The sequence below is a fragment of the Oenanthe melanoleuca genome, chromosome 3, assembly GCF_029582105.1.
Source record: "Oenanthe melanoleuca isolate GR-GAL-2019-014 chromosome 3, OMel1.0, whole genome shotgun sequence".
Classification (NCBI taxonomy): Eukaryota; Metazoa; Chordata; class Aves; order Passeriformes; family Muscicapidae; genus Oenanthe; species Oenanthe melanoleuca.
In genome coordinates this window covers 78,564,757-78,579,560 of record NC_079336.1, presented here as the reverse complement: position 1 = coordinate 78,579,560, position 14,804 = coordinate 78,564,757, and the positions used below count along the sequence as shown (strand labels likewise).

The window sequence follows — 14,804 nt, the reverse complement described above, 5'->3', positions numbered from 1 at the left end:
TCAAGACACAAAGGTAGAGTTGCTTGTATATCTCTGCAGAGAAAAAAATTCAGAGCCCTAATTTAATTAAAAGGAAAGAGATTCTGAAAGAACATGTTGTTGGCTGACATGACAGTCACACTGGTGGTGAAAAGTTTCATTGCCCTTCATGTAATCATTGCCTTTTGTATTACCAGATCTATGGACCACACCTGAAGGCTGTCAGCCAACTCACACTCACACAACTCGGAAACTTCCATCTTCCTTGCAACTTCAGGGTTTTCAGAAGTGCATATCTGGGATTTATGAGTTTAAAACACTTAAGAACTTCCAAAAGTGTTGCCCTGCCAGAAAAAAAATAATGTATAAAGTTTTTAAGAAGAAGTGCATTCTTGCAAATCCTACATATATTTTGCCCACCATATTTTCCCTGGGTGTTTCACACAAGGTGCATTGCAGACCATGGCATGCCATACCAAAACAAGGCTGTGGATTTGTTAGAGGAGTTTGACAAGAGAGAGCAAGAGGGTGGGGACAAGGCAATAAAGAAGAATAATTTAAAAATAAACATCATGAAATAATTGATGAGTTGATATAAATAGGAAAAGAAATTAAAAGCAAGGGCCTTGAGTAGGTAAACCCAACCTTGGAGAAGTAAAAAGGGAAACAGTTGTGCAATACAGTGTCTTGTGAAAAATGGATATAAGCAACAGTTATTTAAAGCCAAACAGAATGCCTGGAACAGCCCTTGCACAGACACACACTAGAGAATAAAATGCACAAATGGGGAAAAAGTATTTTTTAAAAATTGAAATTTCTAGCGGACTAAGGTTTCAGCTGTCATATGGTTGCAGGAACAAATTGATTGAGGCTGATGTGCATTAAGACCATATACACAGAGCCAGAGAATACAGTGTGGCACATTCCAACTTTCCACAGCAGGAGCTTGAAGTAGCTAAGCCATGACAAAAAGGCTCAGAGAGAACAATATTGCAGAAAATGGGATAAAGTAAGACAGAAGGGGTTAGCTGCCGGCCAGAAGCCCAATGGGGAATTGAAAGAAAAGTCTACAGGGACAGCAGCTCACACTGCCAAAGGAAATTGCATTGTTCAAAAGAATAACGTTTTCCAAAACACTTAAGGGTTTTGTTTCATGGTAGACCCAAAGGAATTGTTATTCAAACAATAAATCGTTTGCACTGTAAAAGCCTGAAAACAGCATTTGGTGTATTGATGTATTTTGAAGCTCACAACATCCCAAATAAGCACCAATCAGTCTTCAGCATCAAAGAGTTGGCTCACATTTTACAAACAAGTCACACAAAAATAAAAAATTGCAAATAATTTCAAAATCGTTTGGCTTTCATTCACCAGTGATCTTTTTGTCTGCTTGTTTTAAGTAATTTATTTTCAAGTCATCTTTTCTTAGAACAATCCCATTCACTGCACTAACCAGGGGAGTTAGGTAGTCTTTATTGATGTAACAGGAATTATGCAAAAGATGCATCTTCTCATGGATCTAAAAAGCTCAGCACCAACAGAGAAGCAGAATTGAATACACTTCATCCCATGTTGTTTTAAGAGGCACTTATGAACAGGACTGCATGCATGAGCAACTCTTTAACTAGTCAAGAGCAAAAGTCAGATGTCACATGACATGCTGGTTTTCTGTGAAAAGATACATAGAGAATTTGTACAGTTTAGCAAACGCTTCAAACCATGACTGCTGACACATCTAAATGATGCAAAGAGTATCATTATCCCACCCAAATTTAGCACTATGGATCCTGTTGAAAACTCAGGGAAACTACTTTTCTATAAGCATCCAAGACCACAAAAGTAGAAAGCTGCCTTGAATATTAGAGTTTATGGGACTAAACACACAGCTACAGGCCTAAGACAACTCTATAATAAGCAGGAAGAAGTTATGGAATGTACTGATTCACAGGAAGACAGAAAACTGTGTGTTCTCTGCCAACCCATTGGCCTGAAACCTTTGAAACACTTTATTCCATAAGGTAATAGCAAATGAGCAGCACGGGGTTAGAAATGCACATCAACTTCTGCTTTGGATGAAATTCCACCCCCCACCCACTGTACTGCAAAGGCTGTTAGAGCTGCTCCAGCCCTAGAGCAAACTGACAGAGCATGAGCTCTAACTTAGTCCATTTCACTCCTCTTCCCAACCTTTTCTATGCTGGCTATTTTATCACTGCCCAGGAAGAGACTGAACAGGCCAACTTCTGTCAACAGCTGCCAGAAAGCCACAAGAATTTCTTTAAGACCCTTAATCACTTGTGTTTCTTTTAAATGTCCCAGAAATACACGACTTTCTAGATGCTCATGGGTCCTCTCCAACAAACAGCTAGAGGGAAATTGCTGAACCTGACATGAGTCACCATCTTTATTGTAGCCACCAGTCACTCCAATGGACATTCTTTTATTTGCTCATCTAATTAATTTTTCACAAGAGGCAACACAGCATTTTGGTGGTTTTGTTATTTGTCATTATTCCCCCAATTATTACCTTTGAAGCAGGTGCACATTTCCACTTAAATCAGCACAAAACATGAATACCTGCTATCATTAATCTGAAATTATATTCCAGTTTATGTTTAATTTGTTTTTTAGCATGGTCAGCACTGGTTTTCACTTACACTTTCTAAAGAAGTACAGAAGTATTCTAATGGGGAACAAAGAAATAATTTCACAGGTAGCTTTGTTTTGCTGAGTTTTCTTAAGATATCCATTCATTACTCTTGGCATGTAATTGCAGTTTCAAATGCACCCTGCACCCATCATTCCTTGTATATTCTCCCTTCTGAAACGCCTTAAGGTGGGTTTAAATAGTGAACAACTGGATCTATACAATTTTTTCATTTTCACATAGATACTACAGTTTCTTATAACCCCTCTGTTATACTGGGATGCTTTCTGCTCTTCTGATAGCCCTGAGCTAACAGCAAAGTTTTCAAATAATTTATACAGCAACCAGCCTGATGATCCAGAGACTTAAAGCTCAAGAAAAGGTGAGGATTCCAAGGCAGATTTTTCCTCCAACTGCTTAGCATGAGATACTGAACTTGATTTTTAGCTCCAAATCCATGACAGCTGAGCTGATGCACAGTCTTTACAGTCTTCTCTCAAGGAGCTCATATACAACTTGTAGTAATAAAGTCAATGGATAATGGTTTTGGAACAAGATCAAACAAAAGTGCACTAACTGCATTTAGGAAATAGTGTCACCTTAAACACCATTCTCAGAAGCAAATAGCCTCAGCTGAGGTAATACCTGAAGTTTGTACAGCCATAAAGCATATTCCCTTATTTTAAAAAATCCCCTGCCTAGAAAGAATCCGTCATGAAACTTAATGGGCAGCAGCAGAATTTCTGTAACATGAAAGGCAGAGTAAGGCATGCTTAGTGTGGCTGGAACTGCTGAAGACCTTATTAATTTTATACATTCCTGTGTTTCAAAACAAATAAAAATCTGCTCATTGTGGCAGGCTTTGTACAGCATATACTGGCTTTCAGAAAACTAAGAGTACAACCCCATGTACATATGTATCTCCTGCAGTAACAACAGGATCAAGAATTTTAAGCTGCTTGCTATCACTATCTCATCACTGCTCCACATTTGGTTCTGCTCCAAACAGTTAAAAATGCCCTGGGGAAATCCAGCCTATTTAATGTATCAGAATGCCAGGAATTATCTAAATCACTATTTGTTTTATTAGCAGCAATTCTCAAATACATGAGCTTTTTTATTCCATTAAACATTTAATTACAATTGTAAACAGAGATACATGAATAACAAAAAAAAATAAAAATAGAGTGACTGATTTTTATGAGCTGCAACAACTTTATCAGTTACAAAACAAGCTGCTGATTATGTTGACATCATGCAGCCGAAAATGAAAGTTACTAAGTTCTCTCAAAATCTTCGTTTTAAGATGAGGAATTAATAAAATGTGCTTTATTCAGCTATAAATACTGCACATAGAGGATTTTACAGGTTGTGCAAAAGTGGGATAAAATAGAGAAATTTTTCTTCATCTTCAGAGAGCAAGCCAAAGTAGTATTACTAAAAATACCACTCTGATATTTCTTTGTCTAGGGCTAGATGCTATCTACACAGTCAAATTCACAGTGCATTGGTCAAAACAAAAGAAGAAAACTCCCTATAAAAATACTCAAATCCTACATTATATTTGGAAAGCCTTTATAAAAATTAAAGAATTCTGAGGAGCCAATCCTATCAGGAAAAAAAATCAGACTAAGTTTTGATAGAGAAGCATTCAAAAAAACCCTAGGAATAAGTTTCCAATCTAATAAAAATTATTTTCTGATTAAATCAATTCACTTAACAGGCACCAATGTATCATTCATTTCCTCTCTCCTTCCCTCCTGAATTTCTGAGGTTCTCCCAACTCCCTGCACTCATTTCTTTAGCTGAGTAGCCCCTCTGCCCAGTAGGCACAGTAGATAGTCAAGCAACCCAGAAAGCCCAGGGCTTGTCACTTGAGGGGACAGTGGGTTAAGTGAAACACAAATATCAGGGAATCTGTGAGTGCCTTATTTCTCAATGAATGGATCAACTGCACCCCCAGCAGGCAAGGGAGCACCTAGGAACACACCCAGCTCATCACTGCCACATGGGCATGCAGGCAGGTCTCAGGCAAGCAGCAGCACTCTTCCTGGATTTGGCTGTATAGGGAATTTGGATGCCAGCATGCACCTATTGCCTAACAGAGATATATCCTCAAGTAACCTACTTTTCTTCCCAGAAACTGTGAAGGGCAAGTTGAAAACAACTTGACTATCCATTTAGACTACACAATCTTACAGACATCAGAGAAGTGTCATTGCATGGGAAAATGAATGTTACACTTTTCACTCTACTGGCTGTCATCTAGGAGTGCAAAAATTTTAAAAATTGCATCCAAATTTCATTTTAAGAAACCTCCTTTCAGACCTCCTTTCAGACTCTGATATACAACACAGCAGCTATTTGGTGTATATGGATACATGGACCTTGTAAGACATTAGCAGGGTGCCTATTTTTTTTCCTCTCAGAAATGAAACTATAAAAAGGCATGGAAATCAGACCTGAAATAAAGATACAAAAAAAGCAAAGCAAGAGGTGGGCTGTTAGAAACCCATCTCTTGTGCCTCAAGAAAACATTCCATCAGGGGAGACAAATCTAGGGAGTTTACTGCCAGCACACTTTCTTTAGAAGGAACAATGAAAAGTATATTATTTCCCATTGTGAACAGGAAAAAAGCAGGGTTTATTAATCATTGGCATGAGCAGGCCAGTTGTTTTTGATAGTCAAAAACAGGTAAAGTTATTTTAGCATTCCTGGTTATGGAATGGAAGAAGACCTAAGCTAAATGTACAACCAGCCACAGCAAGTGGCTTCTTTGAGCATCATCTACAGACAGTGAACTGATAGCATTTGTGAGGAGATATTCATGAAGCATAATTTCCCTAAAGTGTTTTAAATACTCCTACTACCTTTAAATGTGTTACAGTCAATGGTCAGCTACAAGACCAAATCACTGAAGACTGCAGAATATTTGGTTGTGTAACAGGCAAGGAGATTAAGTTGCAAGTTTCTGCAGCTCCTTTTTCAAAATGCTTAAACAAGAATGGTAAATGCTGTTAAAATAAAGGATTACAGTAGCAAAGAAACTAATTTGGATCTTCCTTTATGCTGGTAGCATTAGGAAGAGCAGATCAGTGGAATGCACTTTTCCTATACCTATACTGATGTTAACATCTGGAAGAAATGAAGACTAAGATATATGTCTTTTTTGTAGAAACCAGAAAACTTCATTTCTAAAAAGTCTTGAATGTGCTGAATTAAATTATAAATTGAATTATACATGCATATATAAATTAATTTTTAGATAAACTTTGAAACTTTAAGTTATTTTGCACTCCTGTGCAGCAACATGAAGTCAGACACTATAAATTAAGCTTGTTACAGTAAATATGCCTCTCAAATATTTTAATTTTAGCTTTAGAGATTTGGACTTTGAAAGTGATTGATGTTGAAATCATCAGAACTGATGTGTGAGATTAATGTAATGTTGAATGATTTTCTCATCCACCAGAGAAAGAAGAGCTGCTACTAGGATTAGTGTATCTGGTTTACATGGCTAGGCTTTGGGAGGCAAGGGACCACTGCAGGAGTGGCCTCTGTGAGAGACACTGCGAGTTCCAGCTGGCTCCATGACAAACCTGCTCTTTGCCAAAGCTGGGCCCATCAATAGGACTGGTTGGTGCCTCTGCTAACACATATAAGGAAAAAAACTGCTGCCCAGGAGCTACGGGAGAAGAGCAAGAAAAATGTGAGAGAAACAGCCCTGCAGACACCAAGGTCAGTGAAGGAGAACAGCAAGGAGGCATTCCAGGTGCTGGAGCAGAGATTCTGCTGCTGCCCACAAAGAGAGCAGGCTGTGCCCATCAGCCCATGGAGGATAGCACTGGAGCAGCTATAGCAGGTACCCACCCTGCAGCCCATGCCAGAGCAGGTGGATGTGCTCTGACAGAAGCTGTAGCCTGTGGAGACCCACAAAGGAGCAGGAAGTGCAGCCCATGGGGGGCCCATGCTGGAGCAGTCCATTCCTGGAGGACCCATGCTGGTACTGTTTTTGAAGAGCTACAGCTTGTGTGGAGGACCCACATTGGAATAGTTTGACAAGGGCTATATCCTGCGGCAGGGATCCCCCACCACAGCAGGGAACTGTGAAGAAGAAGGAGTGACTGCAGCCCCCATTCGCCAATACCCCATGCCACTCGGGGGATTGAGGGAAAGGGGGTTGAGGATTCAGGAACAAAGGACTGAAGTTAAGCTTGGAAAACCTGGAGCATGTGAGAAGAAGTCGTCTTGCTCTTTTTTTCTCACTATCCTATCCTACATTTAATTGGAAAGAGATGAAATTAATTTTCTCAAAGTTGAGTCTGTTTTGCCTGTGACAGTAATTGGTGATCTTCCCATCTTTATCTCAAGCTAAAAGATGCTTTATCTCATGTTCTCCCCCTGTCCTGTTGAGGAGGGGGAGAGACAGAGTGTCTTGGTGAGCAGCTGGCAGAAAACCAAAGTTAACCCATTACAACTAAAAAGATAAAAACTAACTATTAGGTATCATATTTTCACTGCTTTGCAATACAAAATTACTTTTGTGTGTGGTAACTACAGTAATAAATTACCCAGGATTTGAAATTCCCTATACCACTTTCAAAATAATTTTTTTTTTTTCTCTAAAATGCTATTCAGCATTTTCCCAACACTGATCAATTATTTTGGTCCCCATTTTCCACCTTTTTGAAAATTTATTTTCTCTAATTATGTTTGTATACAAAACATTACTGGAGAAAGACACCTGCAAGGAAATCAGTATTTTGACATAAGAATTCCCCTCCACACAGTCTGTCAGCAGTGAAGCAAACTGCATGCTGCTACCTCAGCAAGAATCACAACTCATGCAAAGTACCACTGCTCCAGGCACGCAATCCACATACCAGTCTCCCGCTGAGAAAAAGTCAAAATCCCTCTAACTTAATTCAGTTTGCTCCCTTGATTTTAGTGATGAAACTTAAATATAGTTATCTATCTCCAGGATCACAGACATATGGATTTATAATCTACAACCACACCATCAAAAAGCTTCAAATATTGGAAACTAGCTCTAGAACCCTCTGAATTGTCCCCATGTATGTACCTTCCTACATGAAACTCGCCATTCTTCTTGGTATCTGACAGTGTTCCAGATGACAAATTATTTATGTCTGCCTAATGCAAAAGACTCTGACAACTGTGCACCAAGCACAGCATCACCACTCAGGCAAGGGAGGGAATTGTCCTGCTCTGACCTCAAGTCCTGTGTGCAGTTCTGGGTGCCACCACACAAGAAAGATGTAAAGTTGTTAAAGCGAGTCCAAAGGAGAGCAACAGAGATTGGGAGAGGTTTGGAGGAGAAGCCACAAAAGAAGTGGCTAATGTCACTTGGCTTGTTCAGCCTGGAGAAGACTAAGGGGAGACCCCATAGCCATGTACAACTTCCTCATGACAGGAAGTGGAGGAGCAAGCTCTTTTCTCTGGTGACCAGTGACAAGACCCGAGGGGATGGCCTGAAGTTGTGTCAGGGGAGGTTTAGGTTGGATATTAGAAAAAGGTTCTTTCCCCAGAGGGTGGCTGGGCACTGGAACAGCTCCCCAGGGAAGTAGTCACAGCATCAGCCTGACACAGTTCAAGAAATGCTTGGACCATGCTCTCAGGTACTTGGTGTGATCCTTGGGGTGTCTTGTGTAGGGCCAGGAGTTGGACTTGTAGATGGTTCCTGCAAGTCCCTTCCAAATCAGGATAGTTTGCGATTCTATGAAATCATTTACCTCAAAAGAAGATGTGCTTGCATTTATTTAAAGACTGGAGCTGTTTTAGGAATATAGGAATGTTTTTTTAATTCTGATTTATATCCTTGCATTCTTCCTTAAACTGAAGCCACTGCCACTGTCCAGGAAGGATTTGCCTTGACTGGGTTCTACTCCTGTTATGTGCTTTACATCAAGCTATGTACACCTTCTATATCTAAGCTATAGCTAGGCACATGGTGTCTTCTGCATCCTTCTGAAGATTACAAATCTTTCCTCTGACTTTTAATATTAGTGTTAATTTTATTGCAAGAGCAGAAATGTGTTTGGAAACTGTCCAACAATGTTTTTGTTAAGAATTTCCAATCTCATCAAAAAAAGAAGAGGAAAAAAAAAAGCTGCCTAACACACTTACTAGTTTTTAAGTCATAGAGATGAACTGGCAAAATTGGATTTGGAATTTCAGTTTTTTAAAGGTATTATGACAGGTGAAGTAAAGCTATATTTTATTTACTATTTGCTCATGCAGGTCTGAAAAATATTCTGGCCATGCTTGTCAGGTACCATTGTAAACTGACTTAAGCCTAACAGCTGCATATTAGATATCTACCTCTGCTGCCAAGTGACACTGCTATCCCTGTACCTCATGGCCACTTTTCTCCCTGGGTAGCAATGCTGCCAAAGGCATAGCAGTGTGCTGAGCAAAAATATCAACTGGTCAAGTAACAGCAAGAGCACTCAGAATCTGAAAATCCCAACACTGCCCTTGCTGCTCAGAACTTCAGTAACAAAAAACAAAAAAAAAATTATGCAATAATTGTCAATAACTTCTCATTACAATTCTTCAAAAATAACAGACTGAGGATTGTCCTGATGTCAAGTCTTCCCAAAAGTTAGTTTTGAACCATTTTTTTAAAATAGAATTTTAATCTTTTAAACATAATTAAGTAAATAATTAAATTTAGGAGTTATTAGAGAAAGACTACCACTACATCCTTGAGAAAGAATACCTGTATTTGTCAAAAATGCATGCTTGAAGCATATCTTGTGTAGCTTAGAAAGAAATCTGTTCAGTTTGGAATCTTTTATTAAGTTCTCTAGAATTCTTTGCTGAGGTACCAGGAAGCAGCTATTCGATATCTGTCATTACTATGGGATGCAGAGACATGATGGCGAGTTGCTGCAAATTAAAGACCGAGTAACTCCAATCAGCTAAAGCCTACCAAGTTAGCTACGCTTTTCCAATCCCTACCTCCTCCTTTTCCTCTTAATGAATTCACATTTCATGAAAAAGGCAACACCAGAGAAAGAAAGAAAAAAACAAAAAAAATTATGCAAAGAAAAATTTAAGAGTATTTCATACATCCATTTTCTCTCCAACACTTCCAACACCAGGCAAACAAAAAAATTTCACAAAGAGACACAAGGAACTAGTTGAAGCAAATACATAGAATCTGATCAATTTCAGTTCTGCAAGGATTTTAGGCAAAGGTTTGCAACATCACTGTGGTCACTACAATGTTGGCGTTCCTCACATGTCTTGTAAATTCCTCCAGTAAAACTATGGCTCTTCAGCACACTGGGTACAGCATGCGTGTACACTGAGGCCTCACTTCAGCAAAAACTCCCCATTGGGCCTTCAAACATGTTACAGGAAATTCATTTAATCTTAAATACAGCATCTGAGTTCACAACAGAACAGGGGAGGGTTGTGTTCAAATCCTTTATAGTACAAGCTGTGTTGCAGCTACTTGGAAAAAGAAAACCATACAAAAAGAGCTCGCCAATGAGCCGCACTATATTAAGATCCATTTGAAGAACAATTAATTAACAAGACACCAGCAGGATGTTCCAGATTTTTACTTTCTCTATGGTCAGTCAATAATTAAATATTGATCAGTTTTAAAGCAACTCGATCATATTTGAGCATCTGAACTTGTTCTGCACTTTCAGAAGAGGTAAAGCAGTTCAACCTTGAACCTCCTTATCATACTCTTGAACCTCTTTACCAGTCTTCAAATTGACATCTGTACAAGAAAAAGCCTAAAACAAACACAAACAAACCAAAAACCACAAAACCAAAACCCACAACTTTGTTACAGGCTTGAAATCTAGAAACAAACTGTTTCTATATTTGAGAATCTTTTTACATAAACAATTTGATACAAACTGGCTTCAGAAGATAATTTTTAACCCATCAAACTGTATGTGGATTAGTAAGTGTTGCACATGGTTATGTTAGGCTATTGGCTTGAACAAAAGTCCATATAAAATACCTACTGTGCCTATAAAGTCTTACAGTAAGTAATGAACAAAATACAGTGGCCCAATTTCATCCCTGTTACAAACGATTTAAGAAATCATTTCAATGAAGCAAAACCCAACCCCCTCCACAATGCTGAAAGAGTTCATATGAAACTTCAAAATCTGTCCATGTGTATCTTGACTTGCATTCACTACATATCCCTCTTCTGCCTAATCTGTCATTGTGCAGCATCAAGTCTGTGATGATATACTTTTAAATTCAGTGCCTCCATGAATGCTCACCCCTGTATTTTGATTTTCTTTGCAGGTATCAAGTAACATGATTATCTCAGAGGGAGCTGTAATGAAATGTTATGCAAACTTGGTGAAGTGGATTAGATAGAGGATGTAAATACCTTCATTATGCAATACTGGCCATAAGCTATCATATGTCAATGCCTATCCCATTCAAAAAGATGCATCTCAAAGTAATTGGTTTGTCTTTCAGAGTGGAAGAGTAGAGTGTAGGAAATAACTTCTTTAGCAAGAGAACACTCAAAACCCTCAAAGATTCATCTGAACACAAAAAATAAGAACCTTGCTGTAAAACTGTATAAGCAAAACAGAATTCATAAATAAATACACGTTTTATTTATATTCATGCAATAGCCTGTCTGTTACAACACTCATAAGTAATGCAGTTGCCTTAAACCATGAAACAAAGTATTTTCACATATCTACCATTAGCATATCAGTGTACTGCAGGGTAGACACAGTAAATGCAAATTAAATAAATACTTTTTGGCAAGCAAGGGACATCAATGCTCCAATTTTTTTTTCTCTTTGCATTGTTCAAATAGGCTGTTGGAATAAAAATAACTGGATCAAATGAGAGGGAAACCCCCAGAAGAACACGCACTACAGATTACAGAGAAAGCTTTTCACACAAATGCAGCAGGGATATTGAAGACTATTATTGTGACAAAATAGTGACTTAATAAAAATAATAATAACTCCCAAGAACAACTAGGAAAAATCCCAGCAACTAAACCACACACAAAATTAAGGCTTTGCAATTTCAATCTTCAAACAAGTTAATGCCTATTTTCTTCCTGCTAATATTGTGGTAAGGTTTAATATACAGGTATCTGACCATTCAGCTGCCAGATATCAAACTGTTGACAGATTAATCCCCCCTGCAATTAATAATTATTCATTTGATCACAGATATCAACATGTAGCAAAATCTGTTACAAAAACCAGAGCTCAGATTTCTGTGCTTTCGATGTTTTAGCTGTACTGAGATAAGGCACTGACCTTTATTCTTGATTGACAATGGGAGAATGCTCCATGTACGAGCTTACTACTGTGAAGCCTTGTTGTCAGTGTGAAGAATCACAAAATTGTGTTAAAAGGCAGACAGAATTCAATACCTTCCTCAACATCTGAAATACAATCTTTCCAACACATCATCCATTCCTGTCATTTCCCCGGAAGTATAAACAACTCAAGTTTAAGATTTCACTAAGAGGGGTAAAATACTCTGCAGTTTAAGAGAGAAAGGAGGGTTACAGTCCATGAACTACTTGGTAAAGGACCTTCTTTCAGGTTTCATCTTTAAAGGACTCTACTATGCCACTAGGATTTTCATGCAATAAAGGCAATTTATCCTTCTAATCAGACCATTTCTATTCAAAGAGACTTCAGGTGGCTGTACCACAAGAAATATTTTCCTGTGCCTCTTGATGTCAATGTGACTGTGATTGCAAATTACTCACTAATGTAAAGAATAGCAGACTGTTGCATTATGCAAGCCCATCCACATTCTTCTGCATCCCTGTAAATGCAGCTACTTTCCTGTCTTGATTGTACCGTACAGTCTAACAATGGGTTTCACCTAATAAGCTATTCAGGAAACTTACACAGCACACAGGTCATCTCAACCCACTTCCTTGCTGTTACAAGTAACATGAAAAATGCTTTCAAACATCATCTGAGACAGGAACACTTTGAAGGACCTCAAATTCTCATTAAATATTCATTAGAGCTATCCACAGTATCAGTACTATTGTGGCCTCAAACACAGTTTAGTCATGTACTACTGCTGCAGCAAGAAGTCTTGAAGGAAATCTCTACTCCACATAGGTAGAGTATGTTCAAAGTCCCATGCAAGGAGAAGAAAAAGATGGGGGAGAGGGAGAATGAAAACCATATCTAAAATTTAAAATGCAAAACAAACAAACAAACAAAAACCAACCACCAACTATTTTCTTTTAGCTATTCTAGAACTACATTATAATCACCACGAGATAAATGTTCTAACCTCCATCTGCACCATCCCAATCTTTGTCCTCCCACATCAGTGCTGAATTTGCTGGAGCAGAAGAAGGAATCAGCCAAGAACGTTAAAAAACATTTCCAGTTAGAAGGAGACGTGCATGTAGTTTGGAACAGTCCTGACATCCCATTTATCTCAGATCTGACTATGGGACCTCGAAATAGCTCCTTTCTCTATAATTTGGGAAATGCCATGCCCAGCTACTGGAGCAACACTTTTCTTCTGAAGTCCCAGCTGGCAGACAGCCTAACAGAGTACCAAGACAGAGGTCTAGAAATTAAAACAAAAACAAACAAACAAAAAAAAAAGAAACAAAGAAAAAAGTGGGGGGAAAAAGAAGCTGGCTTACGTGCTCCAGTTTGTCTTTTCTCCTCAGCCAGACACTGGCACTGTAGTCCTGCTGCTTGACAGTGCTGTAGAAGTTCGCACCTACTCTGGTGAGGCTTGGGGAAGGCTCCCTGGGTCTGCTCTTCAGCCTCATCTGCTCGAAGCCCTCATGAGGGGATGAGGAGAGCCAGTCATGCCTGACTTCCATCTTGACATGACAAGGCAAAGTCCAAAGGAAAAAAATCAGAAGAAATCAAGAAATTAAGAGGCACTAAAGGAAGATGGTCCAAAAGGGAACAGGATGGGGGAAGAAGAAAGAGAAGGAAATAAAAAAAGCTCTTAAAACCAGAAAATGGTAAGAGAAGGGGGCGACAAGCAGAAATAAGGTAGAAGGAGTGGAGGAAGAAAGAAAGGCTGCAGGTAGGAGAGAGGAGCGGGCTGGGAGAGATGGAGGGGCACTCGGGAAAGAAGAGGCTCCAGGATGCCGCTGCTTGTTGCCCTGGCCGCCAGCAAGCTGCAGTCCGGAGCGCCGCAGCGGGAAGCGGTGCCTGCGGCTCTGCCCGGGACGGCGGCGAGGGCGGCGCGGCCCCGGCAGCGAGCCCGGGCGGGGCTGCCGCCTCCAGCCCGCCTGCAGGTTGGCGCAGTGGAGGGGCCGCGCCCGCCCGGGCTGAGCCCGGCTCCTCCCCCGCCTCCCCTCCCCGCAGCCACCTTCGGGGGAGCGGCCGGTGCCGGGGGAGAGCCCCTTCCTTTCGGCAGGCGCTGCCTCCGTGCCCCTGGGGAAGTTGTCTCGCCTGCTCTCCCCCCGTCCCGGCAGCACCGACCCGCCCGCAGCCCGCCGAGGGCTGGGCGGCCGCTTGCCACTCCCTCTGCTGGAAGCCTTTGTCCGATCTCCCCACGGCGGAGGCTCCCGGGGCCGCCTCCCGCTGCCCTGCCCTGCCCATCGCATCCCATCCCGGGGTGGGCTGTGCCCCGCAGCCCGCCCGGCCCCGCCGGGGGATGCGGGGCTGCGGCCCCGGGGCCACCGCGCCGGCTCTCCCGCAGCTCCTCGCCGTCACCGCGCCCCCTCCCTCCCTGGGCAGGGGCTCCGGTGCTCTCGGGCGGAACCAGACCGGGCTGCCAGCCCTTTCGCCGGGCAGCCGGGAGCGCTCCTCGCCTGACCGGGAGGTGAAAGCCCCGCTGGGCTCCGCTCCAGGTCCGAGTCCCGCCTGGAAGTCCCCGCCGCCGCAGCGGCTCAGCCAGCTCCAGACCTCAGAAATCAAATCGCTTCTGTGGTCCCCATGGGCAGGGTCGCTGGAATGCCCACATTCATAGATGTCTGGCATCTAGGATTTCTCTCATGGAATAAAAAGACCTTCTAGGGTGGTTTCTATAGTTCGCTGCCGTCTCTTTTAGTAGAAGTTGATGTGTGTTGCTATTTATCTCAAATGAGTTTCAGCAGAAAAAAAGGACTTTCCTTTTTCACACTATGAAAAGCCACCTCGCTAATTGCCCACACACTCTGTAAAGCTATATTAGGCATAGACAAGAAAACTTTCT

The 14,804-nt window shown here is 41.0% G+C and overlaps 1 protein-coding gene across 1 annotated transcript in view; it reads right to left on the bottom strand.

Moving 5' to 3' along the window:
• Positions 1-14,080, bottom strand: part of PLD5 (phospholipase D family member 5) — a 155,730-nt gene extending 141,650 nt beyond the window's left edge. Inside the window, exons 1-2 of the mRNA XM_056486795.1 lie at positions 13,977-14,080; positions 13,291-13,476 (exon numbers count right to left, since the gene is read on the bottom strand). Coding sequence (XP_056342770.1) covers positions 13,291-13,476 — 186 coding nt within the window. The 5' untranslated portion in view covers positions 13,977-14,080. The remainder of the gene's footprint in view (positions 1-13,290; positions 13,477-13,976) is intronic.
• Positions 14,081-14,804: the final 724 nt, after the last annotated feature.